Raw genomic sequence first — 27,829 nt, 5'->3', positions numbered from 1 at the left:
GGCAGAAACCACAGTTCCAACGTCCACAGGCTTAAAACATATGCTGACCTCAAAATGTTCCAATAGGTGGAGCTCCTGTATCCATTTTGTCCACTCCATTGCGATGGGTGCAGGTATGGTGTGATCCCACCCAAGGCCTTTCCTGCACAGATCTTGCAAGATGAGTTTGGCTTTTAGGACCACTGACACCAGCACTCCAAGTGGGTCATAGATTGAATTGACCATAGACAGGATCCCTCTATGAGTCAAAGGTCGATCTTGAACTGTTATCTTGAACTTAAAAGCATCAGAAAAGCATTCTTTGTCATTCCAGGTACGGTATCCTGTTCCTCATCTGAGGGAATTTCATTATGAATTTGTGGCTCATCCAGCAGCAGGCTTGGAAGAGTTTCAAAATCCTTGCTAGGCAGTCCCTCCAAGTTCTCCTGTCTTGAGACTAGTCTGTCATTTTCAGATAGCCATTGTTTCGCATCCACAATAAACCCTTGATTATACTTGTTGACACCTGTGACCCACTCGTTTGTTTCTGCTGCTCCCCCTGAGGTGTTAAAGGCATCAATGACTCGTCCAGTGGCATTGCATCCTCCCGTAGTTGCATCAAAACTACCAGCTGATTACGCACTTGTGAAACACTGGTGTCATTTTCCATCAGATTTTTCAATGCAGTGATGACACCTTAGATTTTATTCACTCTGGACTGGCGTTCTTTCTGAAGTCTCTCAATTTTACACGCCAAGCCCTTTTCAGCGAGAATGACATTTGTTTGACATTTCCATCATTTACAATTGAACCAGCCTTTGATCCGCTCATAATGACATCAACCAGCAGCGGTGCACATCCAGTAAAACATCAGAGAGCAGACGTCACAATCCAATTCCACATAAATCATCCACATCCAACTTCGTCACTTAATATGCACAAACGAGCGATCCACTCTTTTTCCACAGGTCAATTTCAGACTTGAGCGATGGCAATAAATATAATATATATATATATATTTGAATATATTTGAATATATATAATTATATTCAAACTGTGTCCAAAATCCAAGCAAGATGAAACTCACTGTATGAACAAACTGAGTTACACACACCGTAGCTGCTATGCGATGCGGTCCATCCATTCATTCATTCATTCATTCACAAGTTTTACTCAGTCCGCTTCCAAAGTGGCTGAGTGGTCCATGGTTTAAAGTGCAGAAGTCGAGCGAAGCATCAGAAGATAGTTGGTTACACATGTGAGATACATGGCCAATTTTCTGTTGACAATGTAGCTGCGACCACCGAGTATCAAAAAACTTAACCATTGCCCGCTGAGAGGGTAATGTAGGGAGATCTGTCCAATGCACTGTGTCCAAGCAAGAGGCATGAGTCTGTTGCTGCGTTTAAGGGTGTTTATTTGACCCGATGATTAAGAAAAAAACACTTTGATGACTTGTATGCTCCCCATAGATATTGCAAGGTGGACAACAATATAACGATAGCGGCCATCGGAAATTATCGGCCCCTATACTCACCCACTCTGTTACAAACAAAAGTGAATGACAAGCAGGTGCAGAGGATGACCTTAATTACTACCGCCCCACCCGGGTGACACACAGACACACCCCCACACACACCTCCACACAGACACCCTCACTATTACCGGTGACCAAGTGGCAGGCATGCTGACCAAATACATCCCCTGTGTCTACAGCTAGGTAAGCTTTATTCCGTATGTCTGTCATTTTAGATGAACATTCATCTCATAAATTCGCATCTATATTCTGACTCAAGTCATTGTATTTAACAACGTACTATTATGGTGGAAGAACTGCATGGCCACAAGCATGCTTTTGTTCTGAAAATACTGTACCGGAAGATGTTCTTGAGAGCGGAACCAGCGGAACCTGAGCGGAACAAGAACCGCGTGGTGCGAGGAACTGCCCAGTGCTCTTTCAGCATGGCCGCGATTGGAGTTCACTTCGGCTATACATGCGCCTGTGTGGCGATATTTAAGGTGAGTTTGGCCCACTTCAGTTGTCTCATTAATAGTACAGTGATGAATGTGATCTTAACTCCCAAATGCAACAGAAATGGTGCTGGTTGTTAGCTGCTAATAACCTTCTTACAATGAAAAGAGGTCGAGTCAGTTGATATATGATCGCTCCATAGTCGAAATACAGTTGTAGATTTCTTTTTGGATACCCACAACTACAAACAACGCGCTAGCTGATGACGTTAATTATGTATTTTTTAGTTTGCCCTACAACTGCGCAGTACATACTTAAAGAGATGTAGGCATACATTCAATGTTTCAAAACAACATATAATAATACCTGCAGCAAAGCTTTCCTTTGATGGTTCCTTGTAATATTTTGCATACTGTTCCATAGTGTTTAACAGGTCATTGTGGATTGTGCCTTGGACAGGAGTTGGGCAGCCTGCCATTAACGAGCATGATGAATTATACAGTAAATTACCCAAGCTGATATATAGTTTTGGACAACAGCACAAAATACTGCAGAGATGGACACTTCTGATGCTTGCTATTAATTGAAACGGCTGTATTGAGATTTTATTTATTATTCACTAGTGCTTAATAAACAGAACATAATCACCAACAATTTTAATAAATGGTTAATCATTTAAGTTAAATGTCAAAAAATGCTAAACATTTGCTTTTTGTAGCCTCTCCAAACTGGGGATTTGCTGCTTTTTTCATTATTGACAAGAGGCTGTCATCTGAATGTCTCAGCGAACTTTATGACTGGCAACTCATTTACATGACTGACACACTTTAGAAGGGCCACACTGCACCATAATTTCACTAGGTGACACTGTACGTTGATATACTCTAGACCAAGTGGGCCAGTGAAAGGTTTGGACACACCTACCCATTGGAGGGTTTTCTTTATTTTTACTATTTTCTACATTGTAGAACAATACTGAAGACATCAAAACTATGAAATAACACATATGGAATCATGTAGTGAACAAAAAATGTTAAACTTAAATATGTTTCATATTTTAGATTCCTCAAAGTAGCTTTGATGACAGCTTTGCACACTCTTCGCAATGTCTTAACCAGCTACAGAAGGTGGTCACCTTGGGCTTAATTTATAAACGTTGTGTATGCACAAAAGAAGGCGTATGCCACTTTCTAAGCAATCTTTGGGATTTATGAAAAACAAACCTGACAGGACAAGCTGCAGTCCTCCACGGAAACTCTGACCCATGCGTACGCACACAAACTGGAGAAATGAGAAACTGCGACTCTGATGGCAGAATTTTGATCCTTCGCCATGAAAATTGAAATGGCCATTAGTCCGGTGGACATGATCCTATGAGACCCAAACCTTTTTTGCTTGTTAAGAATCCTGCCCTGAACAGATCCATGCATCAATACTGGATCTGAGTCATAGCGCCACCTATTGGTAACAAGAAGTTACATGTTTTACACTTTGACACCCTGTGGGTAGCATGGTGTGTAGCATGTATGGTAGCATGTACAGGCCCACATTTAGTGATGGTCATAGCGCCACCCACTGTCGACATAAAGTAACATGCATCATACTTTGTGTAATTAGTCCTAGTAAATTTGGCTGATGCACCTGAAATTGACATACATTTTGCAGCTCATGACCCATAATCAAACGCCGTTGCCATGGCAACATTCTTTGCCACAAAGTACGAAGCTGTTTTTAGGGTGCTAGACATGCTTGAAAACTCACAAAACTTTGCACACACATGACAGATCTTAAAGTCTTAAATATTGTGTAGGTGGCGGGCATGGGTGTGGCAGAATGGCTCAACAGCGCCCCCTACAATATTTCAACGAAGCAGCCCCTGCACCACATTAAACCTACATGTACGAAAATCAGTACACACATGTATCATGCCAGGGCACACAAAAAAGTCACCTGGACCCATAGCTTAAACCCAACAGGAAGTCGGCCATTTTGAATTCAGTGGTCAATTTTGGCGATTTTGCATGTCTTGTATTTTAAAGAACTCCTCCCACACAATTCATCATAACGACTTCAGAATCAGTGTGTGTCATCTAGACTAGCTTGTGATCAAAAGTTATTAAAAGATTTAACTATCATTGAAGCGTGTGGCCATGGCGTGACGTTGAGTTTTGATATTTCGCCATGACAGAGGAAATTGCTATAACTTCAGTGTAAATGCTCCAACCTGCACCAAATTTCTCATGCTTGATAAGAATCCTGTCCTGAACACATCTATATGTCAATATTGAGGCATAGTCATAGCGCCACCTTTGACAACAGGCAGCCATGACAAACATCATCTGACTCACATGAAATTTTCAAGGTGTGGTCTACAGATGATAAACAGCAACATGATGTATGCTTAATGGGTGTTCTCTAGCACCACATAGTGGACACAGGAAATGATATTTAACTCTTTCGTGCAGTGTTCAAAAAACCCTTCAACTGCGCCACACCCCGATGTGAACAAGGGTGCAAGGGCCCGATCGTCACTGCTTGCAGCTTTAATTATTGTTGCAATTGTTATTATATCAACCCAACCGGTCAAGGCAGATGGCTCCCACCTAGAGCCGGGTCCTGCTTGAGGTTTCTTTCTGTTAAGGGAAGAAACCACTGTCGCTAAGTGCTTGCTCATAGGGGAATTGTTGGGTCTCTGTAAATCTGTAAATTAAAGAGTACGGTGTAGACTTGCTCTATGTGAAAAGTGCCCTGAGATGACTTTTGTTGTGATTTGGCACTATATAAATAAATTGAAGTGAAAAAATTGAGAAGTTTAATTTTATTTGTAGAGCGCCAAATCCTAACTACAAGCTTTATCTAATTAGATCAAATTCAATAAATAGTGTCATGATCTCATGTTCGTTATCCTATACTGCTATCTAGTGATTTATACTGAAGGCTCCTCCTAAATAAAATCTTAGTTGTTGAAATGGAATAGGCCTGCATTGTTTTACTTTTCATGTGCTTATTATTGTAGTTAGAAAATGTAGACAATTATTACAAGTGAGACAGTGTTCACTGAGGTGGTTGTGGGTACACAAGGTGGTGTTTACTGTATGCATTTTAATCTGGCCTCACTTCACATTAAAAACTGAACCTTTATGCACTAATTACTATTTTTTAAAAGTTGCCCCAAAATTTTGTAAATGCCCCAATTTTTTAGACAATGAGGGCAAAAGTTGCCCCCCAGATATTTTTTAAATTTCCTAAACTGAGCACAAGCCCATTTGGCTCCAACGTCCTTTGCCTTCAGTGATAACCAATAGCGGAGCCCACAAGAGGGTGTAGCATTTACGAAATAGAAATAGTAGTTACCTGGATGTAACTCCAGTTCTATTAGTATGTGTGAAGCCCTCTAACTACAGGCTGGCCACAAATTTATCTATGGTACTTGAGTCAGCCGTGGTATGTGCCCAGAACTGATGTCTTTCAAATACAATGTTCTTTGACAATCCACATCATCTTCACATACAGCCGAAAGATGTTGCTAGTATGTATCTTAGTTATGTTGATAACAATGTAAGTTACATATTGGCGACATAATTCACTGAAGGACCAAATGGCTGGCAGTAACAACCTCAATGCCCCATACTCCCACAGACATCCCATAGGACATGATCATAACCGCTCTCTAAGTCCATGTTGACTTGATGGGGAAAAAGAAGGAAACAAAATTGAGACAAATGAATGTTTGTAATTTTTGCTTGATAAATGACTTAAACAGTGAATCAATTATCAAAATTGTTGCAGGTTTTTTGTTTTTTTCTGTAGATCAACTAATCATTTTATCTACTACAGCTCTAACAAGAATAATTCACAGCTCTACATGCAAAAGCAAAAAATGGTTTACATAAATCTTCTCAAACTTAAATGTGTATTTTGTGCAGGATGGCCGGGCTGATGTGGTGGCTAACGATGCAGGAGACAGAGTGACTCCAGCTGTGGTGGCGTACAGAGACACTGAACAGGTGCAACATATTCACTTCACTTCTCTTCTGGTGGTGGACTTAGACTGTCTGTAGTCTGCTTGCTTCACTAATTTACTGGTCATTTCCCTAAGAAACTTTAAGATGAAGCAATCATAAACAGAAACCTCAAACAGGCACTACTAAACCAGCCAATCTTTCAGGATTATATGAGGAGTAGCATTCACTTACACCAAGAAGACTAAATAGATGGCTGACTTGAAAAGGTCTGCTCAGCCATTGAACATTTCCTATAAATCTTTTCATTAACATTTTTCCTTGTAGCTATAGTACAGAAAAATCATACCAGGAAGGCCATTTCCTTTATCTGGGGGACTGGCTGACTGGGAGTGACATATGTGATGCAAAACACAACGTTAGAATTCTTTTATGTAATTATGGGAAGTGTAAGCGAGGAAAAAGACATCACCTGCAATAGTCTCACGCTGCAAGTACCAGGATATTGGCTGCAGCTCACGTAACAGATGTCACAATGAGAAGGAATTTCTGATTCCGCCATATAGAACCTTCAAACAAAAATCTTGGGAGATCTTCCAGATTGCCACTTTAACATATCTACAAGTTCAAGATGGTTACTGGTTGTTCTGCTTAGGATGGGTGTTAACATATCTAAATGTAATGTAATGTTGTAGCCATTAAGTATTACTATCACTACCTACTGTACATTAATTGTGTACTGAGTGTCCCTCTAGCCTTTCATATGTAGACACTTGTAGATGTGATTTGTTCTGTTGAACCCTTTTAGGTTATTGACAGATGTGTGATGCAATTGTACATTTGTCTGTAGGTCATTTACACTGTGGCTAACATTTTTCAATAGGCTTATAGCTGTTTATTTGCAGTCTGCTATTGACTGATTTTTATCTTCTGCAGATTGTAGGTATTGCAGCAAAGCAAGGACGGGTCCGCAATGCTGCCAACACAGTTGTCAAAGTGAAACAAGTGCTGGGAAGAAGGTGACATATTTTATACTGTCTTGCTTGCATATCTTAAAGCCAAAGGAGACACTTTATCTTATTATCTTGGCCCACTAAGTAATGTGTCAGTATAGAGATTTGGGGGGGGGAGGTACTACTTTGCAATAAGTCTGCTACTGAAATTCCCCATGTAATAAGTTTAATATACTTTTGTTCTTCTTGCTTTATATTTAAAGTTAATTATTTTTTAAATTAGTTAACGACTAATTAATCACTTCTGTGTTTAGAAATTGCACTGTATTTACCACAAATTTGTGCTGTTAGAGAATAATAATTTGCCTGACTCTTGACTTGAATGTTGAGGAGGCAGTCATACAAATCTTGACAACAAAAGGACGTCAAAGTCAATTGAAAATGTAATCATCCTATCAACCAACCCTGTCAGACAGACATTCAGTATACTACTAAATGAGTTGTTCAGAGTGACTTATAAGTTTTCTCTTTCTTTTTCTCAATGGGCAGCTTTGGTGATCCAGAGACACAAACTCACAAAACAGAGACCAAGTGTCAGGTGAATTTGTTTTTGTTAACAAATCTAAAACTTTGTTGTCTGTAGTTCTTTAAACATCTAAAATGTGTCTCCTTTGTTTTCCTTCATTTATATTCATTTTTCTCATGCTGTTGATATAGTAGAGGTTTGTCACTTATCTGTACTCAGAAACATGATGACTTGTTAGTTTTGTCTCCTAGTTTCTTTTTAAAAAATACTGAACCCAAAGTGACCGTCTCTACCGGTAAAGCAGTGAATCCTACATCTGAGCAGTGATTGGTGTGTTCAGGTGGTTAACAGAGGAGAGAAGATGTATTATGAGATCACGGCAGGAGAACAACCAGAGTATGTTGCTCCAGAGGATGTTGCAAAACTCATCTTCCACAAAATGAAAGGTAGTCTGTGGAAAACACACACACACTGATGCACATTGCATAAATAAACAGTAAGTTGAGTGATCATTCCTGTTTTCACAGAAACGGCTCAGTCAGCTCTGGGCTCCGATGTCACTGACGCTGTCATTACTGTCCCCTTTGAGTTTGCAAATGCTCAGAAGCGTGTGCTGAGGTAGGCCATTTCCTACCACAACAACTGTACTATTTTATTTTGAGACAGGGAAATCATTCCACTTGCACCTTTTAGTTATGTCTACTTCTGTGCCTTTTTGTGCAGGGCAGCAGCTGAAGCTGCGGGGTTCCATGTCCTGAGGCTGATCCATGAGCCTGCTGCTGCTCTATTAGCCTATAACATTGGACAGGACTGTTCTTCTGGAAAGAGGTACAGCACCAATCTTCATTAGAAGCTTTAACACTGATGCTGCATGCTGAAGAAAATGAAGAGTAATGTGCTCTGATATAATGGTGGGATAGATGGGATTTTACCCAACTGGCTAATGAGTGTTGTATTACAGGGGAACATATCAAGATGTGTTTTCAGGGGTTGGGGAGTACGACTGCATATATGTGAAAGAAGTTGTATGAAGCTATGGCCCCAGAAGGAGCCGTGTGAAATGAGTGATAAATTGAGTCAGTGTTGTTTGAGGATGAAAAAGATCGCAGGGTGTGGAGTAAGAAAAAAAAAGTGAGGTTGCTGGATCCGCTCCTCATCTCTACTTGAGGCTGGCAGCTCCAGGTTAATTTAGCTGCTACTACAGTAACACACCCCAATCTCATCTGCAACTGTCAGCAGTTGCATTGCATTGTGGGTAATGTAGGTGCCAGGTTTGACAAGGTGGAATAAAAAAGACAATCAGGCTGAAATGAGTGATTTACAGGTTCAGGTAATTGAGAGAGTTTGTTGAATCCGACTTAGAACACGCTTACGAGCAAACCTCACAGAAAAAAGTCAGAGATCTAGGATAAGAATGCGACAATGTTCTTGCATGAGGCCCAATATCTCTGGTTCTGCATCATTTTTTTTTTAGTCTTTTTTTTTAACTGTCATTCGTGAGTCCATCAGTTTTAAATACACATACTAAATCTGTGGAGTACTCTTTCAAGATCACCCTAAAAAACTCAAGACTGCAGATTACACTGCAGGGAGCAGAACTGTATTAGATTACGTTTTGGTTCTAAAAGTAAAACATACAATACCCAAGTTTTATACAATACATAAATAGATCTTCCCCCATCAACATCTGTAATCATCTCTATGGTTGTTGATAGTCTGCACCTTTTATCCATCCCAACATGATACAATTAGTTATATGATTCAAGTGTGAGCTGTGGCCTCATGTTTTTGGTGTACTTTTGGTGTACACCTTTTTGTTTAATGGATTCATAGTGACATCAAATTTATCATACTGATCTGCAATGTGTTGACAGCCATGTCCTGGTGTATAAACTGGGCGGGACATCTCTGAGTGTGACAGTGCTGCAGGTCAATGGAGGAATGTTCCGGGTTCTCAACACCCACACTGACCACAGCATCGGAGGAGAGAGCTTCACACAGGCCTTGGCCCAGCACCTCGCCGCCGAGTTCAAACGGTAGCTACTCTGTTCACTGCTGCCTCTTAAAGCTCTCCTTACATCTAGTAACTTCATGTTCAAGTGTTTCAGTTAAGGGAGGAGTTCATTTTGACTTTTACACAATACTGTTCAAAAGGCACTAACAGTGAGGATGAATAGTTTTTATTCATCAATTAACCTGATACAAAGTTCAGAAAGCAAGAAACCATCAATCAATATTTGGTGCAAGCATGCTTTGCATTTAAAACACCAGTTCTCCTCAGTGCACCTACACATGGTTTTTCAAGGTACTTGCAGGTATGTTGTCCCAAGCATCTTGGAGAAGCTGCCACAGTTCTTCTGTTGATTTAGGCTGTCTGAGTTGCTTCTGTCTCTTCATGTTGACTGTATGATGTTGAGATCAGGGCTCTGTGGGGGCCACACCATCTAGGGTTGGGCAGATGGGAGATGCCATTGTCAATTGCCAATGGTTGACGGCCTCTACCATCATAACATTATGATTTAAAAGCCCTGCCTGCGGTGAAACAGAAGAGAAAAGAAAAATTTAGCGTAACCATAAATGACAGCAAAATGCAGCTAAAATGAAACAAGTACACATAAATAAGGTAAATAACATAAATAAAGAGTGTCAACTGCATTTGATGTCATTTATGGCCACCCTAAGTTCCCCTCCTCTGTTTCACCACGGGTGGGGCTATGCGTTCTGTGTGTGTCTGTGTTCTCTGAGCATAGCAGAGGAGAGAAAATGAACCATGTGAAATACTTGACGACAACTACACTTTTAACGTTACTGTAAGTGTTATAAAAGCTTGCAAGTAACTCCCCCCCCCCCCAAAAAAAAGGTTTCATTGTGGACATCGTCATATGCCAATACAGTAGACATCGCCCAACCCTAATAATATCTGTTATAGAACTCCTTGTTAGGTCCCAAGGCTCTATTGCATTTGAAGGAATTATTAGGGCCCGGACACCAAGTGGTGCAAAGGCCACTGTACTGTAACTCAGGGAATTATTATTATTCTCTGTTATTAGGGCCGGAGCACCTAATTACTTTTGGCATTTTCAGGTGCTAGGAATGCTCAAAAACTCATGAAACATTGCACATTAATCCAAAAGTGGCCAAACTTCATATCTGATATCGGTCTTTGGCTTGGGTGTTCCAAAATGGCTCAAGGCCGCCCCCTACAAAATTTCAAATTAAAAGCCCTCACCTTTAAATTTGATGTAGATTAACAAAATTTGGTGGGCACATGTATCATGTCCAGACACCCAAAAATACACTTGGAGACATTTTTAATTAAATTTGCGAATTTTGTGCATTTTTTGCCATTGTCAGGCAGTGTAATTTAACAAACTCTTCCAAGAGATGTAACCCGACCGACTTGAAATTTTGGGAGTGTCAGCTAAAGACCTTTGCGATGAGAAGTTACCAAAATCTTGAGTTTTTGCTGAATGCTCTTGACGTGGTAATGCGTCGATTTTCGATATTTTGCCATGAAACAGGAAGTTGTTGTAACACGAAATTATATTGTCCAATCTGCACCAAATTTCTTAAGCTTGATGAGGGTCTTCATCTGAATACATCTATCTGTCAATATTGAGTCATACTCACAGTGCCACCTACTGGCAACAGGAAGTTATAGGTGCTGTACTTTTACGACATTTACCTAACAGGTTGAACACATGACCTTCAGATTTGGTCAGAAAAGCCTTGAGCCTTAATGATGTTATATGGTGAAGATTGTGAGTTTTCATTGAACACCAATGCCGTAATGTCGCAGCAAATTTCGATGTTTCGCCATTGCATAACAAACTGTTGTAACTTGACTCCACATGGTCAGATCTTTCCCAAATATCACATGTTTCAAGAGTCCCGGTCTGAAGACATGTATAGGCCCATATTGAATCATAGTAATAGCGCCACCTACTGGCACCAGGAAGTTATAGCTGTGGGATGACATTCCATTCTTCAACCAGCATTTGTCGGTTTGAGGGGTTTATCAGAGACTACCTCCAGAATTTGGGAGTGGAGAGGATGGAATGGCCTGCCAGCAGCCATGACCTCAACCCCATTGAACACTTGTGGGATCAGCTTGGGCGTGCTGTTCATGCTAGAGTGACCAACACAACCACGTTGGCTGACTTGCGACAAATGCTGGTTGAAGAATGGGATGCCATCCCACAGCAGTCTGTGACCAGGCTGGTGACCAGCATGAGAAGGAGGTGCCAGGCTGTTGTGGCTGTGTATGGTTCTTCATCACATTCCTGTTTGTTAAATGAATAAATTGTTAAATTGCCAATATGTCTTGTTTCTTCAAACTTCAATCATCCAATCCACCAAACACTAAACAAGAGTCAATGGCAGAATAAGCTGTTTGCCATTGGCAGAGAAGATTTGGCATATTTTTCATGGGCGCAAATTAACCCACAACAGCTCTGCTGTTCATCCCACAAATGCATGTAACTTACAAATGTGGCACCATTTAAAAGCGAAATAAACAGGCTTTCCAACGGTATAAGATTTATTGCCAAGAAGCATTGTTACAATCTACCAAACACAAATTTCCTTTATTTTTGTGCTGTGTTTACATGAAATGCAAAAAGTGTGTGGTCTACATTTGATATGCAACAACAAATTGTACATTTAGTGCATGTTTTCAAGTACTACACAGTGGACACAGGAAGTGATATTTCCGACATGCAATGTCCAATATTCATGAAAATGTATATTCATGTTAGTTGCCCTCTGGTAAATGTATTGCTGCACGTAAGCCAACATGACTCTAGCTGGATGTTTGGGCTCGTCATGCTGCAGAATTTGGGACTGATCAGACACCTCCCTGATGTTACTGCATTATGGATAAGAATCTCAGCATCTGAAGTGCCTAAAGCTTTTGCATAGTACTGTAGCTATACATTTATGTGGTATTAATGACAAATTGTTTATATCCAGTTGATCTACAAGTCCATCTCTTTATAAGGCAACAAATGGACATAGCTGATTATATAACATCAAACATGCTAACAGTACTCTTTCTGCTGTTGGTGCGGAATACAGCACATCATGCAAATGTGTAGAAAATGATATTCAAAGTTTCAAAGGCTTCATGAGGCTGTATGACCAAAATGTTGTATGTATAAATTATTAAGGTCTATATTTAGCTGGCTACCCCCCTACTTTTCCTGCTTCATGACAGAGTCCCCCAGTTTCTGTGTTTTTTGCAGAGCACAAGATGCAACACTGCTGCTGGGCTCCTTTTTCACTTCAATTTTTGCTACAAGTGAACTTCAACTCAGGAAGGCGGGATTCAGAAATTCATCCATCAATTTGAATATAGTCATAAGCCACAAGGTTGCACAGTGAATTGTAGTTTTTTGTTTTGTTTTGTTTTGTTTTTTTACAACACGCTGTTTGTGTTACACAGTGATCTACTAGGAAAGTGTGCTTACACACATTTGTTTGGCTAACAGTTTTGGCTGATTACCCTCGTTATCTGTATATGACTGATCCTCTTTCTCTCTCACACACAAACACACACACCTTCACTTATATGACACATACACTGTTTATATTTGGGTCCTACCAGCAATCCTCATGTTTATTGTTTGTGTTTGTTGTGCAGCACCTTTAAACATGATGTAAGCAGTAATGCTCGGGCGATGCTGAAGCTGATGAACGGAGCAGACATGGCCAAACACTCCCTGTCCTCACTGGGGTCAGCCAACTGCTTTGTTGATTCCCTGCACGATGGCATTGACTTTGAATGCAGTGTCTCAAGGTAAGCTCACACAAAGTATGTTGCAACTAAGAGACAAGTAGATCCAAAACACAGGAAATAAGAATATGATGAGATATTATTGAAATTGAATTGAATATTAGAAATACTAAATGTGTTCAGAAAGAGGCTGCTCCATGGAATTAAAGCATACTTCTGATATTTGTTACAATTGGTGTTAAAAATTCTCAGAGAACTGGCAATTCGGAAACCACAGATAACAGGGATGAGAGTGGGAAGATCACAAGTTTTTAAAAAGTAAGAAAATAACTTATTAGCTGATAACACAAATGCAGCCTCCAAAATGAGGAAGATGTTGCAAATAACATGCTGATGGGAGAGGAGGAAGAGCCATTCTGTTACCTGAAGAGATTGGCCTTCAAGGTATGAATTTACACACTGAATATAATGTAAATAAAATTTTGATTTCAAATATGATAAAAAGATAACAGGATGTGAATAGAAGAGCCACATATATGCTGCTCATGCTGTAACAATTCCTACTCGCCATACTGAACCTGGAATTCCCTCCTTTTGTTTGCATGGAACGTTACTTGCCAAGCTGTGGTGGAGGGATACATTCTAGTAATTGCATGTAGATTTGTTGCTGGTACATGCTTTTTAATCACATATTTCACACAGAGTGACTCACATGCTATGTATTTATTACCTTATCTCCTCGTCAGCTGTTATCAGCTTATCTTTGTTTATAGTCGTGATGACCATGTGCTTCTCACGGCCCCTCTTCTATTGAGCCTTGAAAATGCTTTATGTCCATTTTGACAGCATCAGTACTTTCAGGATTTCTCCAAGGAAATATCTAGGGATGGGTATTGTTAGGATTTTATCTAGGGATGCACGATATTGGATTTTTTGCCGATATCCGATATGCTGATATTTCCAACTCATTGTGGCTGATTGCCGATACCGATATATGCACATATTGTTTTCCAGCTGGCTGAGGAGACTATTATGCATGCAAGCATAGATTGTGCGAAGTATGATCAAGAAAGACAATATGTGAAGGAAGAACATAGGAAGACTGGAGTTCAGGAGCTCAGCATTAAAACTTTAATGAACCTTCCAAGTGGGTGGAGCAGTAGAGTTTTCTTCTGAGCAGAGGGTGGCGATAATGCACCCAATACGCTGGTTGCCAACTGCCGTTATAAACCAAAAAGAAGAAGTTTTTTTTTTTTTTTTTCAAACAGAGTGGTATATCCTGTCAGCCGAGGAATTTCCTATCTGTGCAGCCGAACACTGCAGCACCTCGACGGTTCCAGTGTTTCCTCCGCAGGCCCCACTTCACTCAAGCTGCCCGTCAGACCCGCTGCTTCTTCCCACTTTAACCTGAATAACAAACCGGGGCTCGGTGCTCCGGTTGGATCCACATAGAGAGCCGGGGCTAACATTAGCTGGGAGACTAGCGGAGCGTTAGCCGCAGCATGACTGGAGGGAAGCACAGCCAGCTAGCCTTCGCTAGCCTCCCAGCTAACGTTAGCCCCAGTTCTCCATGTGGAGTACTGAGCCCCGGTTTGTTATTCAGGTTAAAGTGGGAAGAAGTAGCGGTTCTGACTGGCAGCTTGAGTGAAGTGGAGCCTGTGGAGGAAGCACCGGGACCGTCAGGGTGAAGCAGTCCGTGGAGGGAAGCACAGTCAGGCGGCGGAGGAGAATGCAACAAATCGGCCTCTCATAATCGGCAGAGATGGCTGATACCGATATTTCATTTTAGAGCTTTTATCGGCCAGTACCGATAACCTGCCAATAATATTGTGCATCCCTGATTTTATCATTACTACTACTCTTATCGATTATCCTTATTGGTTCAGTTCTTTATCGATACTCTTATCGGTTCTTTTTCATTACTAAAGAATTTATACAATTTAAATTTCGAACAGGATTATTAATGATTTATATTTTAAATATAACTAAACATTGTTTCTAGAGCAGCAAAAGTAATGTTTACAACAGCAAAGACACTATATAAACTAAATAATGTCACTGGTCTCTAATCTGAAATGTCAACAACATAAATAATATTCCATATCAAAATATTGAGTGAGAATATTGAGACCTGCCTGCAGGTACCGCTGGTTATTGGAGGAGGAACTGGTTTGGGAGGGGGAGCTGCCATCTCAGTCAGTAGTTAAGTTTACAAGAATTTGCCAAATTTTAAGATTCGTGGAAAACAAAGCTAAACAGATATATATGAACAGCTTTCATTTTTAGCTTGTTCACAACAATTCACTATTAGCCTACCCAGCACGTTTTGGGTGTGTAAAACATACTAGCGGTGAATGGTTTAATCTGCGAACAAAGCAGATAAAAATATCGCTTTTCTACATGTTTATGCTTGTTGAACAGGTGTTTCAATAAATTACTGTCGTTGGCTTTTTACTCAGTAAGGTTTCATTGCACTTAGAGTAAAGAGCATAGTTGCTGTCAACTCAAGTATGTTATCTTTCTCTACCACGACCTTTCTGCTCTGCTGTCAGCTGTGTGTGTGTGTGTGTGTGTGTCTGTGTGTGTGTGTGTGTGTGTGTGTGTGTGTGTGTGTGTGTGTGTGTGTGTGTGTGTGTGTGTGGAAGCCCCACCCTTAGTCAAACACAGAGCAGAGGAGAGGACAGAGAGGAGAAGCTGCAGCACGGCCATAAGTTACACCAAAACGTAAAAAGTACTGATAAAACAGCCAACCTTAATAATATATAACTGGTTCCAATTCAGAACCAGGTTTCAATCAATCAAGTTTATTTGTCACAGGTAATCATATAAGGTACAATCACAGTGAAATATAATCCTGCCAGTTCCTTCAATTTGTGCATTAAAAAGAGTTTAAAGAGGAATAGTAATAAATACTGGTTTTCACAGGTTTAGGTTTTCTGCCAGAAAAGATAAAACCCATTTAGTTCAATTTCGCTAATCAGCGCCCACATTCATCAAATGAAAAACTACACTTTGTAAAATACTAAGTGTGTGTTACAATACTTAGTGGGATGAGGGATGCTACAATTATAAACTGAAAGTGTGTGCTCCATGACCATCTGCAGCCACAGCCGCAACAGAGTCTCAGCACAGAGTAGCAGAATGAAACATCTGTTCTCCCTCCTGCTATTCACTGTAAACACATGTAACTGTCAGCAAGCAGCTGCACTCATGTCTCCGCAGGTCTCGGTGCTTGTTTTTGGCAGAAACAAGCAAGACATGGGAACTTGGCTTGGGTCTTAAAGAGCTGTAAGATGTATTCACCAGTCACTGCAGCCTCATTTAGGATCCAAGTAGATACTGGTACTTCTAGGTGCTTTCGGGGGGTATCCCTAGAAATCTCTGGAGTGCATTAGACCAACCCTTGTTTCTTTCAGAACACACCAGATAAACACGTACATGAACCGTATTCCATGTCTTATTAGGGGCAGAGGCGGGAGTAAATCCAGGGGGTCTGGACGACAACAAGAACAGCTGGAGATTAGCTCTGAGACATCACACACACTCCAAATACTCAGTTACTGAAATATTTGTGTCTAATAACACAGACTCCAAAAATACTTTAAAATTAACTTCAGACTTTTCTCTGAGCACAGGTAACACCAACAAACATGTGACTACCACAATGAAACCCTCCACTACAGTGGAACTTTATTCCATGGAAACAAAAAGAAGGAAGTTTGTACTAAACAAACTTTAACTTTAGAAGATACTGATTCCATTTAGCCAACTCAGACTGCTGCATAAGCATCATATTAGCTTCAGCTCAACTTTGACATGCATTTTTACACAGAACACGGGCTGTCAAGTTTTGCCCCCCATTTCTGACAGTGTAGCTGCGTTCATTGTCAGTATGGAGACTAGAAATTGTTGCAGCAGCCTAGACCAATTTCCACGTACATATGGGCACATCAGCATTGTTTTAAAACAAATTTGAAAAAACCCAACCTATCTTTAAAGTTATTTTATACAGTGCACATGACAAACATGATTAGCAGCCACACATTTCTCCGTTCTCTATGTCTCTGTTTAGCGTCGTCAGGTTAGGCTAACCTATTGTTGCTAACTTTGGAGCTAACCTCCAAGCTGCAGCATTTATTGACTGACACACTGTAGTCTGTAGAAAGCACCAGGGATAGAGAGAGAGAGAGAGCAGTGTGGTCAAGCAAGCTAGAGAGTGAATCAAGAGAGGGAGCGCTGATAGCGAGAATGCTGGTGAATCAGATCAAAAAATGTTATTTTTTGATTTATTCACAGCGGTTACGTTCCGGAGGACAAATAAACACACCCATACCGGCACACACCTCCACTCAACCCAGCTGAACGCTGCAGCGCCTGATTTGGTCTGAATATGGCCTTACTGTTAACCTTTTCCTCTGCTCTGCTCACATTTACCGTCACTTTTCTGACGCTCGCTCTCTCGCTTGACCACTCACTCAGTTACGTACTGCCCAATTTCTTAAAAGGAGTTACGCCACCCCCCCCCCCCAGTGTCCACAGTGAAACATTGTCATATGCCAATTCTGTAGACACTGCCCAACCCTATTACATTGGCTTTAGTTCATGTATATATGGCACAAAACTCTACAGTAACATAATAGGAAGGGGGGCATAAATTAAGTGTACAAGTAATAGTGATTAATCCAATGATGGGAGATTGCTGATTATCAAGCGTTCAGAGACATGGAATGAAATTGATATGCATAAATCTGCTTTTATTAATATGTTTGGGGCTAATTTGTGGACAAAGTCAGGATGGATAAATAGTTATTACCAACATGACAATCTCAGTGTGGTGTTCCCTCAGAGCTCGATTTGAGCTGCTCTGCTCCTCACTCTTCAACAAGAACATCCAACCAATCAGGCTACTGCTGGAGGAGGCAGGACTCTCCACCAGCGACATTAACAAGGTATGGCATGTAAGATCTTTTTACAGCCACATGTGCTTTCATTGATGGCCCAGTGTTTGAAATGAATCCAACTGTAATTATAGTTGTTGTAATGATGGGGATGAGCAAGAAACACAGCATGAACCTTGAAATCCAGCAGCATTTGATGTGATTGATGCGTTTCAGGTGGTTCTTTGTGGTGGCTCAGCCAGAATCCCTCGTTTACAGCAAATGATCCGTGAAATGTTTCCTGATGTGGAACTTCTCAGCTCAGCGCCTCCTGATGAGGTCATTGCTGTGGGAGCAGCCTTGGAGGCAGGCTTATTGGTTGGCAGAGATAGACTAGCCCCTGAGGAAGAGTCAGTCACAGTGGATGTTTCTGCCTCTGACATACTAGTGAAGGTATACTGGTCTGTATGTAGTATACCATTTTCAGCATGTACTTGATTGTTAATGTTTTAATTCTATTAATAGATCTAAGAGTTAAATAACCCCTAATGTGTTCTGTCTGGCTTGATGGTGTGTGGGTGTTGCAGGAGGTGGATGAATCCGGAGCTGAGGTGTTCACTGTTGTGCTTCCATCAGGGACGCCCCTCCCTGCCCGCAGACATCACATTCTGAGTGGATTGGGGAAACTAACCTCCCTCTGTCTGGAAATTTACCAGAGATTTGTCACTGAGCAGCCAGAAAAGCTAGCTAAGGTACAGAAAAGTACTAACATTACATCAGTTGTTGAACATCCTTCAACATACAGTACATGACACTCCCCTCTAGCTGGCCGAGAATTAAAGTAGTATTTCTGATATTTCCCCAAAACCCTTTTTTCTTAATTTTGATAAATACAAAAGTATTATCAGTATATTTAAAAGACATGTTGATGTTATTTTTTTACTGTAAAGGTACAATGGTACAATATGCAGGTGATTTCAACCCATGGTATTCGGTGGTTGACATGATCCGCACATTATACCAACCTGATAACTGTGTTCAAATGTTAAAAACTCCCCTGTATAAAACCAATCGAGAATGCACATCATTCATCCTACGTAGTATTAGTCCTCAAAACAAGGATTTCAAAACAGAATCATTGATTCAGTTTGACAGATGTTTTGCATATTTTCACCTATGACAACTGTGTTTTACTTTTGTTGTGTATTTCACTGCCTGAACTGTTCTTTGTAAACTTTAAAGAAACGTCTTGAAACAGTTTGACTTCAACAGTGGACACATAATAGTCACATTATGTTTACTTTTTTGGAGGGGATGCTGTTGAGAAACATGGGCAGAGATGTCACAGTCACACTTTGTCATTTTTGATTGGTTACCAAGCTTTGAGAAGGCGGGTTATATAAGCAAGTGAAGCAGCTGAAGCTAAAGGTCACTGGGGGTCATGAGCTTTGCTTCCTTCATCTTTTTCTTCTTATGGCCACTGAAGGCAATTAGTGTATGCAATGGCGTGTTAGTAGCTGATACAGCTATAAAGCTCAGTGGTGACTGAATCCCTTAGACCTAAAACAGATCATTTTACTAGTATGATCTGTGCTGTGATAGTTAGACCTTGGGGATGTTTACCAAGCCCCAAAATAAAAATATAGACCTGGAAATCTGCATGATATGGCCCCTTTAACTGCTCAGTCTCTGGGGAAATAATGCAAGAGAAAAAAAATGTAACCATTTATATGCATGTGTGTGTATGTGTATGTATGTGTGTGTGTGTGTGTGTGTGTGTGTTTTTACAATGTACAGATTATCTTGCGAGACCTGCAGCCCAGAGAGGAGAACCATAACATTGACACTGTGGTGACCATGAAAAGGTATCTGCCCTTCTGTGATCAGTGCATGGCTTGACTTGATGTGACAGCTTGTTTACCATTATTTCTGATTATTTCTGTATGTTGCAGGGATGGCACGGTCCATGTTTCCTGTGTAGAGCAGAGTACCGGAAGGTCAGAGGTCATCACCATAGTAGCTGCATCATGAAACCACTGATCTGCAGTTCAAATCACAAACCAGCACACACTGTTAGTGCAATGGTTTTTAGGTTGCTTTTTTCTACTCTTCACTCAATAAACATAATCTAATCTAAACTATAAGTGCTCAGTTTTATTACTGCCAAGATTTCTAAAAAAAAAACAGGTTTAGAGGAGAATCCATAATCTTTAAAAGCTGCCTTTTAAAGTGACAATCTTGAAGATTACTGAAGATTTTTATTTAAAGAAATGTCAATATGTATCGCTGAATGAGGTAACACAATGGTGATTGGGCTTATGGCCCACTGATGAAAGTCCTTGAATTTGCAGTATTATCAAAGTGTATGATTATTATGAATCGGGTGTCAGTGGCGTCTTTCCCACCATGCATTCAAATCAGCGGAGCTGATGCAACAGAGTCGCTCTTCATCCACTTGTGTGTAAAGTGGCTTATTTTTTTAAAAGCTTACTCCTATTGGCTTTTTACTCGCAAAGCTCTTATTGCACGTACAGTAACTGTCTCTCCTGTGCTGCACTGTGTGTTCTGTACACACACAGAGGGCTGAGTCCTGCCCCTCGGTGCTCCTCAGAGTAGAGGAGATGAGACAAAGTAGTGCGGCCATATTTATTGGGACCATGTACAACATAAATGTTACTGTACCAGAGTTAGCTTATAGCTAATTTTCATCTGCAGTCCCTTAGGCAGGACGCAATTAAAACATAACAGCACAATAACAAACAGTACAAAGCAAAAACACACAGGACACATAATACAAAATACAAAGCTACACACAATAGCACATCACATACACTCACAATGTCAACTAGAAATGACTAATGTAGGCTTGTCAAATTAAAAGCAAGATTATGGCAGCAAAATGCTGTAGACTCACACTGAGCTGAAATGAAACAATCACATATAAGTTAGGTAAATACCATTTTAAAAAAATTAAAAAATCTCTTGCATTTTGCTGTCATTTATGGTCGGGCTGTATCCTCTCTTCTCCACTCTTGTGATTCAGCAAGGGCTTCTTGTGTGTGTGTGTGTGCAGCACACACAGTGGAGCAGAGGACAGTGAACCAGATGAAGTACTGGAGTTGCTGTCAACCACACTCCTTATGTCACTCTAAGTGCAATAAAAGCTTTGCAAGTAAAAAGCCAATAAGAGTAATTTTATTAATGTTATCCATGCAAAACAACACACTGCAATTACCGCTTATCACTATATGGTGCCACCAAAGAAAATGAAATGGAGATCTTCAAGATTGCCACTTTAGATACCAATTTATAATCCTTTTAACCAAAAACTTTTAATGCTGCTCTGAATCACGTTGATCATTAAACTATCTGGGTTTTTAGTATTTGCACCAAAGTTCAGTAAAATTGCTGTTTAGTAGAAACACATGGTAAGCTTTCACGTTACCCTTGCAATGAACATAGACTGTAAAAAATATGGATGTAGCCACCGTGACGATGCCCATTGGTTTCTGAAGAGCGGTTTTGAAGCTCAAAGTGAAGGGCTCCAGCTCCAGCCGTCACCATCTTGGCAGTGCCTAAACTCCCTGCTAATCCAAAATGGGCAGAGGTGGAGCTGAGGCAGGCCGAATGAAGCCTGTTTGCTGAAACCTAGTGGCAAGCAACCTGTCACTCAAAGTGGCCATGTTCTTAATTATGCATAACTTTACAGCTTTACAAATTTAAACGGGTGAGTTGTATAAAATTTCAGCCCCCCCCGTACTGTTGTCATGAAAGGGGAAATTAGCTAGAGACCAAAAGTGTTTTATGTACAAGGCTGTAAACATGTTTATTTCTGCTGTAAAGTTGGGCATTTTAACATGAGGGTCTATGGGGATTGACTGGCTTTTGGAGCCTGCCTCAAGTGGCCATTCAAGGAACTTTCTGGACTTATTGGCTCCATTTTTTAGCCCCAGAGGTTGCCACTTGGCAATGAATAGACATTGATTTGTCATCTTATTAATTGGACCTGGAGGAGTATGACTGATTGTTGTAAAAACTGATTAGTAAGAATTTTGACACTAAAGGGTTAGCTAATTTTCAACTGAGGTGTTCATGTAGCTGCAGCTTAGGTAGTGGCAATATGCACATACGGACACACACACCACAAGTATTTGAAGTAAAATGTACCATTTAAATAGATTTCTGCTCATGAAGCACTTGATTTTTTTCTAAAGCACACTTCAAGGATCTCGTCTGTAAGTCTAGAATTCAAAATAACTCTTGGCAGGTGCAAAAGGAGAGTGATCAATAAAAAAAATAAAAAATCTTCACATATACATTTGTAAATCACAATGTTACAATGGTAGATGTTGACGACTGTCAGCCATGGCTGGCCCAACCCTACTCCATATGTATACTGAAAGAGTAATTGGTGGTTTTGATTGTTCCTGCTGTCCATACTGGCCGTGACGTGATCCTTTGTAATACAACTACATTGAACTACAACTACACCTCTCAGTGTAACTCCCTCAATGTACACATGAACAAGTGAGTACTGCATTAGGACAGACTTGAAAAAATGTTATACTACCCTGTAATAGCTGGGCCTCAGGGCATCAACAGAGCATCATGTGTGATTGTTTCATCAGTCATGATGCTCTGATTATGACCAGTTGAAAAGTGCCATGTATTGCAGCAGCACTGTTTACATGGAGTTTACTCTTCCCACAATATCATATATCTTATCTGTAGAAATGACAAAAAACATTGCATCCATGTTTCTTGAAATGTTTTATGTTTTAATGGTATTACTATATTTAAACATGATATACATTAAACAGGAGTCTATTATAACATGTAGTACACTCATTCCATCCTGTTCAAACTCAACTCATGTTTGTTTTTCAAGGCAATACATTGTCCACACTATATAATATCAGGCATGAAAGTGGACTGAGTCTTTGGGTTTCAGTAGCACTTCATTCATGGTAGGAGTGAACATGTGTGTGTGTGTCAGTTAAAATCCCATACCCTGCAGATAGAGAAAACAACAAAAACTACAGCTTTATCCATGTAGTTTCTATCTGAACCATTTCCATTCCAACGTGTTGATATTTCTCGAAGACAGGCTCCCTTTAGCATCCATGCTCTGGAACAATGCGACACTTAAGAATCTTCAGATAGTTCTGGACCTTGTTTGAGTCTCGGCGAAAGCAGTAGAGGAGGTCATAGTCTTTCATCTGGCGCCACTCAGCACTGTCAGATGGCAATAAAGCCTCAGGAGAAGCCAGGCTGCTGACAGAGTTACTTATTATCCCCAACATCTGCATCTGGGGCAGAGAGGGCAGACATACACATATCAGCTTTGCACGATAACAATATACCCATTTACAGTAAAGAAGCCATAACAGTGTATTTGAGTACATGCAAATCCTGAAGATTAATGGGTACGTACAAACACAACCTGCAATCTCATCTCAAATGTTTTGAGAAATTATTTTTGCTTTTGTATTATTTCATCCATGTTAGTGTGCAATTCCAAACCAGAATTCACACAACATATACACTATAACCTAACTAACTGATGCACACTTCATGACCCTATTCTTACCCCCACCCTTTTCTTAAACACAAATTAAAAATAAAATATAACTCTAACTATTTGTAAAAATATAATAAGTATCCTCTTGCTACAAAAAAGAGAGATTGCAGCAAAAGGCCATTCATACTCTCAGTGACAGTTGACTGTACGTTACTCATCAAGTTTACATCATATTTCATACCATCTATGGTGAGACATGTTAAAAATGGTTATGAACATTTACTGTAATTAGTGCATGATTCTCTTCTCAACTTCAGCTAAGGTAGTTTTATGTTATGTTCTGTGTTGTTGTTACTTATTGTCTCATGTTTGTATTTCTGTGTGTTGTCTGTTGCTCTGCACTAAAAAAAAAATGAAAGAAAGAAATCAATTACAGGCAGTGTGCCAAGTGTGGTTTCTTCCTTTCTTTCTGGACTGAGGCTGAATGTTGGCACTGCATCTGAGCAATAGGTCATCTGAGGGAGAATGATGCAGGATTTGTACTGTGACATAAGAACTTGGTCCTCTGTATTTCATTCTCATTTACTATGAATATGCAACCTGACAAGAAACTGCATCCCTGGAAGCTAAATTACACAGCAGCTCTGAGCATCTATCTCCCATGTTGCCCAATTTTGATTACCATTATGTTTGAGATAGGACGCAGTGTCACAGAATTATGTTGCATCTATGGGTCTTAATAGTCTTGTGGAGCTACAGGGCTCAAGTAAAATACTTCCCACCGAATTTCATTTCGGCATTTGGCATATAAGACATAAAATACCTTCTCAGCCACTTTCTCTACGCCTTTGCGTAGCTCATGCACCATGTCACTCATCTCGAGAGCTTTATTGGAGCTGAAGTTGTTGAAGTCATGGTGGTGAGTCATGCTCTGGTGGAAATGCCAAAGAGGATCCCTCCAAGCCACCAGGAGCTTCAGAATCACCTCAGTCAGCTCCTCTCTCTACAGTGAGTATAGGACAGTTCGACCCACAATACATTTAAAAGTCAGTTCAAACTTAAGCAATACGAAACCTATCCATAAAATGTGTGATGAACTTTGTACCATTGATAGTTTTGGAAATTTGGAATGTAAAAATAAAAAGGCACACAAAAGATATATACTCATGAAGTAATGTAAATAATGCACATAAACATTTGGAGATTTAAAAATATAACTATGAATTTGAAACACTTGTCAGTACACAGTATGTACCGATATGAACTAGTTGAACCATCGTAAAAACAAGTTAAGGGAAATTTAAAAGAATGAGAAAACACTGTATTTTTATTGTAAACATGATGTGGACAGTGCACCAATGACAGGAAATAGCTTTTATAAAGGTTAATTCACCGCCATTCTCTGAGCATTCTCCTTGCCATTTGGAGTAAGGATGGTGGAGGTGTGACAGTTGCGACTGACCCGGCCAATTTGATTCTTACTGGGCAGGAAGTACTGCTCCTGATATGACAAACATGAATGCAAGAATGTCAGAGGTCAGGTGTCATCTAAATGTCAACGGAGGATAGAGTACAGAGGTGATGAATGAACTAGAATTGCCTGCTGTTTCAAGTAATCTCAAATGGCTAAGCATGATATGTCTGTTCTACATTAAATTCATTAGAAAAGGAACATTTTTATACAAACTGCTCAACCAGAAGCTGCATTTTCTGCAAATTCAGTGAATGAGCACCAACAAATGCCCAAGCTACTCATTATTCAGTGACAATTTGTTACCCAGCTATAACTAATTAAGATTTTTCTAATCAATCCAATCAACCAATCCAATTTTTGGCAAAAAAAATAAAAGAAAAAATGGAACACATCTAGAGAAGTATAAATATATATATATATATATATATATATATATATATATATATATATATATATATATATATATATATATATGTGTGTGTGTGTGTGTGTGTATGCGTGTGCGTGTACATACATGCATACACATATACATCTGTATATGTATGTGTATATATATATATACATATATAAACTGTGTATGACAAAATATATTTACGACAGAAAGTATGTTTCCTGCACACATAACATGTTGGGTGATTTTAAATATCTCAAAATCTTTCTAGTTTAAGCTACAATTCCTTCATAGTCCACGTAACACATTTAGCAATATGTTTGACCAAAAGTAAATATACCAATTACGAAATCAAACTTATTTTCTTGAAACTTTGTTTAGAAAAGCATCCTCAGACAAATTGCGTAAAGAGACTTACAAACTCGGAGTGAAGGTCATTTGAAATGCCGTGCATCCTGGCTGAGTGTTGGATGACCCGGTCAAACAGGTTGGCCAGGGAGAGGACATGGCACCCAGCTTGGGCATTGGTACAGATCGGTGCTGCACCCACGCTGGTCAGTCTGCTGCAGAACAACAGACAGACCAACACCACCCACACAACAGACACTAGGAGAGACCAAAGATGACAGGAAGAACAGAGAAACTAAAACAAAACATTGCTGCACAGACAAAAAAATATATATATATCCAAAACACAGAACAAGTCTCAACCTGAATTACATTGTGTTCTAAAGAAACTGGTAAAACTACGGTAAGGTCATGTCCTCAAAAAAGTAAGTGTATGTATGTGTTTTTTGTTTTGTTTTTTTTTTAATTTAAAAGAATAATAACTGAATGGAATAAAGAGATAAAATAAAGAAAGAAGACAGACATTGCTTCCTCTCAGGCCCTTCATGCAAAGTTCTGTTCTGAAATAGCTACCTGATCTGATGTTCTCAGGCATCCTGCAGGGTGTGGAAGAGCTCCTGTCTCAGAGGAGAGGGTGCAGGAGCTTTTGTATTCAAAGACCGCAGCTTAATGTGAGAGTCGCTCACTGACCACTTCCCTCTTACACTTAAATATCAAAGAGAGAGAGAGAGACAGGGAGGGAGAGAGGGAGCAGAGAAGGGTAAAACATTTACTATGACTATTAGCTACTTTCCTGTGAGTCAGAAGTAAGACCTACATCATTTGACATTAACTTGTGGGGTTATCAGAAAATGGAGATTTATGCATTGAGAGAGACAGTGTTTTATGCATTTATGCATTGAGAGAGACAATGTTCCAAAGTTCATAAGTCGAGAAAAAAAAAGTTGTTTGCTAGCTAGCAAAATTTCAGCTGCAGTCCTTTGGCAAGATGTTCAAAGCAGTTGATAAAAGTATTATATTTAAAACTACTATATTTATTATATAGAATGTTTTCAGTATTTAATAATTGTAATAACAAATTTTAGCAAAATAACTTTATGTGTTAAGGTATGACATGGGTGTGGCCAGCAAATTTGTGCAATTTTTGTGGCCATAGGCATTGCCACAAACTGGGTGCAGCTTGGCACAACATGGGATAGAGGTTGAATTCATTATTACTAGGAGAAATTGAGTATTCCATGTCTTATTATCCACAGACGCAAGTGCAAAAATACTCCAGCTATTAAATCTGCAAAGAAAAACAATCCCTTTGAGGTAGGGATGCATGATGTTGGATTTTTTACCGATATCCGATATGCCGATATTTCCAACTCGTTGTGGCCGATTGCTGATGCCGATACCGATATATGCACATATTTTTTTCCAGCTGGCTGAGGAGACTATTATGCATGCATTATAGATTGTATGCTTGCATGCATGCTTCAATAAACATATTGAAGCATGACACCAATTGCTCCATCTTGTACACTTGCTCTGGGGGAACCTGTGTACCAAATTTGATTTTATTTCTGACAGCGGAATTGTAGAAATCATTTTATATTTTTACAGTTGTGCCCCCTATTGATGGAATTACATTAAATTGTACAAACTGTTCAATACCCCTGTATGTTCAGTCTTCCTAGATTTGGTTACAATTGCATGATGCATTCAAGAGTTACGGCTTATTACGTACATTAGGCCATACCTTCAAAATGTCCATAACCAATAACAGATTAATGGTAAGTGATATGCAAAACCGAATGCATACATTTTTTTGGGGGGGGGGGGGGGCCTCTAAATATGGTACGTACCAAGTTGGGGGCAAGATTGAAATATGTGTAAAAAGAAGTGATTTATGGAGAATTTTAACTTTAATGCAATGCATGCTGAATTTTATGAGAGGGGGAGACATAGGGGAGCTCCTCATTAGTCTTAAATTTCTTATCATTACCCTAACTTGCATCTTATCCTCTCGTCTATCCTCTGTGAGGGATAAGGAATCTTGTATCCTCACTGAAACCTCCTTCAGGCAGCCTCTTTGCTCCTCAACTCC

The 27,829-nt window shown here is 39.9% G+C and overlaps 2 protein-coding genes across 2 annotated transcripts; one reads left to right on the top strand and one right to left on the bottom strand.

The window, feature by feature from the left end:
• The first annotated feature begins 1,680 nt into the window (after nucleotides 1–1,680).
• On the top strand, nucleotides 1,681–20,141 carry hspa14 (heat shock protein 14). The gene is made up of 15 exons (XM_042403671.1): nucleotides 1,681–1,699; nucleotides 1,811–1,998; nucleotides 5,878–5,958; nucleotides 6,850–6,932; nucleotides 7,416–7,464; nucleotides 7,733–7,838; nucleotides 7,920–8,010; nucleotides 8,116–8,220; nucleotides 9,267–9,428; nucleotides 13,034–13,189; nucleotides 17,973–18,075; nucleotides 18,241–18,456; nucleotides 18,591–18,755; nucleotides 19,801–19,868; nucleotides 19,956–20,141. Exons 2-15 carry the CDS (start codon nucleotides 1,861–1,863, stop codon nucleotides 20,032–20,034), a joined length of 1,602 nt encoding a protein of 533 aa, XP_042259605.1. The 5' UTR covers nucleotides 1,681–1,699; nucleotides 1,811–1,860; the 3' UTR covers nucleotides 20,035–20,141.
• Nucleotides 20,142–21,567: 1,426 nt separating this feature from the next.
• prl2 (prolactin 2) lies at nucleotides 21,568–26,332 on the bottom strand. The gene is made up of 5 exons (XM_042404011.1): nucleotides 26,311–26,332; nucleotides 25,808–25,995; nucleotides 24,918–25,025; nucleotides 24,348–24,527; nucleotides 21,568–23,312 (listed from the first exon to the last, which is right to left on the bottom strand). The coding sequence occupies exons 1-5, from the start codon at nucleotides 26,330–26,332 to the stop codon at nucleotides 23,118–23,120; spliced, it is 693 nt and encodes a 230-aa protein (XP_042259945.1). The 3' UTR covers nucleotides 21,568–23,117.
• Nucleotides 26,333–27,829: the final 1,497 nt, after the last annotated feature.

The sequence above is a fragment of the Thunnus maccoyii genome, chromosome 23 (genome assembly GCF_910596095.1).
Source record: "Thunnus maccoyii chromosome 23, fThuMac1.1, whole genome shotgun sequence".
NCBI lineage: Eukaryota > Metazoa > Chordata > Actinopteri > Scombriformes > Scombridae > Thunnus > Thunnus maccoyii.
This window is presented reverse-complemented; position numbering and strand designations above follow the sequence as displayed.